The 4,470-nt window shown below is 44.3% G+C and overlaps 1 protein-coding gene across 3 annotated transcripts in view; it reads right to left on the reverse strand.

Annotated features, from left to right (window-relative positions):
- Positions 1-1,460: 1,460 nt before the first annotated feature.
- Positions 1,461-4,470, reverse strand: part of sim1a (SIM bHLH transcription factor 1a) — a 28,296-nt gene continuing 25,286 nt past the window's right edge. For all 3 annotated transcript variants that reach the window (XM_085421967.1, XM_085421968.1, XM_085421969.1), the window contains one exon: positions 1,461-3,676. In XM_085421967.1, the coding sequence (XP_085278093.1) occupies positions 2,970-3,676 (707 nt within the window). In that variant the 3' untranslated portion in view covers positions 1,461-2,969. The remainder of the gene's footprint in view (positions 3,677-4,470) is intronic.

Raw genomic sequence — 4,470 nt, forward strand, 5'->3', positions numbered from 1 at the left:
AACACTGACGGGAGACGGGCAGAGTCAAACAGGAAGTACAGAGGTTCAGACAGGAGGAGAGAGAGCACGGGGAAAACACAGACATAACGGGCTGGGGAAACATGGAATAAAACATAAGGAGAGACGAGGGCTCACAGATACACAGAGGGGCACACAGGGGGTAAAAGCCACGAAGGGAAAACACTTAGGGAACAACACAACAGGGCAACTCAGGAAACATGGCCTAAATAGGGAACAAAATACAAACATACAAGAAAACTAAGAATACTGGGCCAACATGGCCCAGGACCATGACAGAGACCTCTCTGCTTATGACAAAAAATTAAAAAACAAAACCAGAAACGTTCATTTTGGTGGAAAAATGCACCACATCAACCAATCAAAAAATGATGATATGGCAACATGACGTTTGGTTGTTTAGGAAGAGGGGGAAGAGAGAGAGAGAGAGCGAGTTTTGAGATGTGAGAGATTTGTGACGTTTAGCGTGTTTGGAGTGTGTAGTTAATGTGCTGTCTTGTGTAGTTAATGTGCTGTCTTGTGTAGTTAATGTGTTGTCTTGTGTAGTTAATGTGTTGTCTTGTGTAGTTAATGTGCTGTCTTGTGTAGTTAGTGTGTAGTGTTGTGGATAGTTCTGTGTTGTGTGTCAGAACAATGAGGCGTTTTTTTTAAGTAACACAATAGTTACTTTTCAAGTAATTAAGTACTTTTAGAATCTTGTAACTCAGTTACTAACTCAGTTACTTTTTGAAGAAGTAACTAGTAACTATAATTAATTACTTTTTCAAAGTAACTTGCACAAAACTGATGACAGTTCATCACATGTGAAACGTTATTTAGTGGCCACATCTGAATTTACATCTAAAACAGTGACTTTGTGTTGTCGTGATATGTCATCACAACTGTAATTCAAAAGGCAAAATTCAATGTGCATCTGTAAAGTCACATGTTTAATACGTGTGCCAACTGTAAACATTTAACACTCTGTTTCTTCTAAACAGGCCGATTCACGGCGATGCTGTGATTATGTAGTGAAAACAGACGGATTGCTGAAGCTGATTGGAAAACTGGTTGTAATTCATTTAGGCTGGCATGGTGGGGTCAGGTGGGTCTTACATGTGTTCAACACTTCAGAGTTTGAGAAATTCATGTCTCGCATGCATGTATCACATTAGCAGTGGATCTGTGATACTGCCTGCAAAATGCTTGTTTTCATTTGTTGTTTAAAATATCATCAAAGAAGAAATGAATTACGAGTAAAATCTGTTTCACAGCATCAAAGTGTGCAAACAAAGTATATTTGTACTTTGAATTAATCTCCTGAACAAACAAAACAGTCTTACTAAATGAAACTACTGTATGAATTTAAGGAAACTGATTTCTTCATTGCTGCTCGTGAATGTCCGTCTATCCTTTCACGCCACGTTTACAGAAGCATATCCAAAGAACAAACAATCCACGTGTGCAAAATGATTTTTATTTGATCTTTTGCTCAGTCAAAAACACACTGAATATACAAGCAGTTAGACTGGATCTGATTGCAGCTATATTTCAAACTCATAAACAAACATTTATATAATAAATACTGTTTTTGCCCATGTGCTTAAATGTGATGGCCTTTTCTGTTGGAGCACATTTACAGTACACTATAAATAACTTTAAGAAATTAAGCACATTTCAGGCCGTGACTAAACAAAAAAATCAAACTGGTATAAATATAGGTTCATCAGCAATAACCAAACTCCAGTCTTGTTGTGCAAATATGTATAATTGCAACAACAGTTGCTTCAGGGATGATGAATGATGCAATTTGGCTAACTGACCGGGCACACCAACGTTTTGCATATGGTCACGAGCACCAATCGCCCTGCACTCACTCATGATTAACGTCATGGAAATGAAACTTCATATGTTCTGTGCACGCGCTCAGACCAAACTTAGAGTTTGCTAAACCGCAGCACAAAACCTCCTTCGCTCATTTTACTGTGATGCTATTCAAATATGATACTGTGTCAGCCAATCAAATATCTCCAAAGGTGTATTCAGTGTGTATCGCTCTCACTAGACGCCAAAAGTCAACGTGACCGTGAACACAAAGGGAGAGAAAACAGAGAATGGCTTTGCATATTAGTTTGTTTCAGGTGATCGCTCTCATTTCAGGACCAACCATCATGGCAGCTGGACAGTGTAGCGGTAAGACCACACACCTTTGGAGCCGACGTCACGAGTTTGATTCCCTCCCAGTATCCAGTAAGGGTCCTGGCTAGGCCCCCCCCATGCCGAACAGCGCGGCTGCAGCTCGGACGTTTCACTGCATGTTGTACTCTTTGTGATTGTGACCAATAAAGCTCGTTTCTTCTTTCTTTGCTCCGTGTCCAACCCAACCTAAGCCTGCCATGTGTCTTCACCAACAGTGTGTATAAAAAAAACATCAGTTCTGTCTCTGATAGAAACACATCGCCATGTGGACGAGTGAAACTGACACAGGATCTGATGCTAAACCAAAAGGGAATCCATCCGTTTTCTATCGAGTTCTAGTTTTGACTTAAAGGCCTTCAAATGGGAACAGACGCAGATCACAGGCCCACTCGGTTTGTTTGTGAACCGAGTGAAGCGCTGCATTTAAAGGACATCAAATCGATCCATAGTCGATTATAAGGCCGTGTGTAAATATGTGTGATACTCGAGTGGGTTTAATCAAACTCACTACCCTAACAAAACACATCAACTGCTCCCAGTTTGAATCATAACTCTGTTCTTTCTAATTCTGATTGGACCAGAGAAAAGTGTCCAAGCTTCAGCAAACAGACAGACCCAGCAGAGCCACGGGCACAAAGAGCTTCCTGTTTCAAATCGGACATTTTAGAAGCAGCCAAATGAACTTTCTCTGGGAATTCATTGGTACGGTGAAAAACAGATGCAGGTGAGTCTCTCCTGTGGAGAAGCTAAACAGACTGTGTGTCAGAAAAGTGTTAGCTTCCATTAGTAATAATGACAGATGTGCCTTTACGCCCAGTGGTCTGCTCTGCTGGTATGCGGAAGTGATCGTAGGGGGTGGAGCCGGTGCTGGTGGAGGTGCAGTAGCCCCGGAGGCTCTCTGGGTCATACAGGTGCTCCAGAGTGTAGCCGGCCAGGGAATATGCTGGATGCTTGTCCAGGTAGGGCCGCGGGTGTGTATGGGAGGGATAGAGGGCCGGAGCTGGTGTTGGGGAGCCTGAGCATGCCCCTGCATGACCAAAAGGATGTAACTGCAAAGAAAGGGGGGGCAGTTCTGTCTGGAGGTAGTCTTTGGGCTTATGGAGACACTCTGAACCTGGACTGTTGAGCTTAGACTGAGGGGCGGGGCTAGGCGTGGGGCTGATCACCTGACTTAAACCTCGACACAACATGGTCTGTAAAGGCAGAGGCCCTTGAGTGTACTCGGGTGTAAAGCACGACCCAGGGCCCTTGGGCAGTCCGTTTGCTGGCCCCAGTGAGGCCTCGGGTGCGGGGCCTTTGCGTAACTGCAGGCAACTTTCTTCTTCCTTGATCATCTGCTGCGTGGCTCGGATCAACGTCTCGATCTTGCTGGGCTCCTGTGGACTGCAGCGATAGCGGTCGGCTCGGTAGCGGTCCCCTGAGTCACTGGCTGAGCCTCCGTCTGGTGAGCTGACCACGCTATCCTCATCCCAGCCCCTGCCTGCAAAGGGAAGCAGTGACAGCAGAGGAAGCATGAATAAGAATTTGTAAGCTTAAGGTTGCTCCTTTCTTCCACTGAGATCTCTGCCAGTCATCAGCTGTAGTCCTGCATCAAACACCAAAACTATTCAGACCCATGACAGTCATGTGACTATCCACTCAGCACACACAGGAGCATCACGCCCCGTGGATCCTGGCTGAAGACACGTGTACTCATGGCTTTACTGCAGATGACCTGTGATCATACAGTGGGGCAAAAAAGTATTTAGTCAGCCACCGATTGTGCAAGTTCCCCCACCTAAAATGATGACAGAGGTCAGTAATTTGCACCAGAGGTACACTTCAACTGTGAGAGACAGAATGTGAAAAAAAATCCATGAATTCACATGGTAGGATTTGTAAAGAATTTATTCGTAAATCAGGGTGGAAAATAAGTATTTGGTCACCTCAAACAAGGAAAATCTCTGGCTCTCACAGACCTGTAACGTCTTCTGTAAGAAGCTTTTCTGTCCCCCACTCGTTACCTGTATGAATGGCACCTGTTTGAACTCATCGTCTGTATAAAAGACACCTGTCCACAGCCTCAAACAGTCAGACTCCAAACTCCGCCATGGCCAAGACCAAAGAGCTTTCGAAGGACACCAGGAAAAGTATTGTAGACCTGCACCAGACTGGGAAGAGTGAATCTACAATAGGCAAGCAGCTTGGTGTGAAAAAATCAACTGTGGGAGCAATCATCAGAAAATGGAAGACATACAAGACCACTGATAATCTCCCTCGATCTGGGGCTCCACG

Source organism: Rhamphochromis longiceps, linkage group LG11 (assembly GCF_057381845.1).
Source record: "Rhamphochromis longiceps isolate RC_006_pf linkage group LG11, R_longiceps_female_GT1.1, whole genome shotgun sequence".
Lineage (NCBI taxonomy): Eukaryota > Metazoa > Chordata > Actinopteri > Cichliformes > Cichlidae > Rhamphochromis > Rhamphochromis longiceps.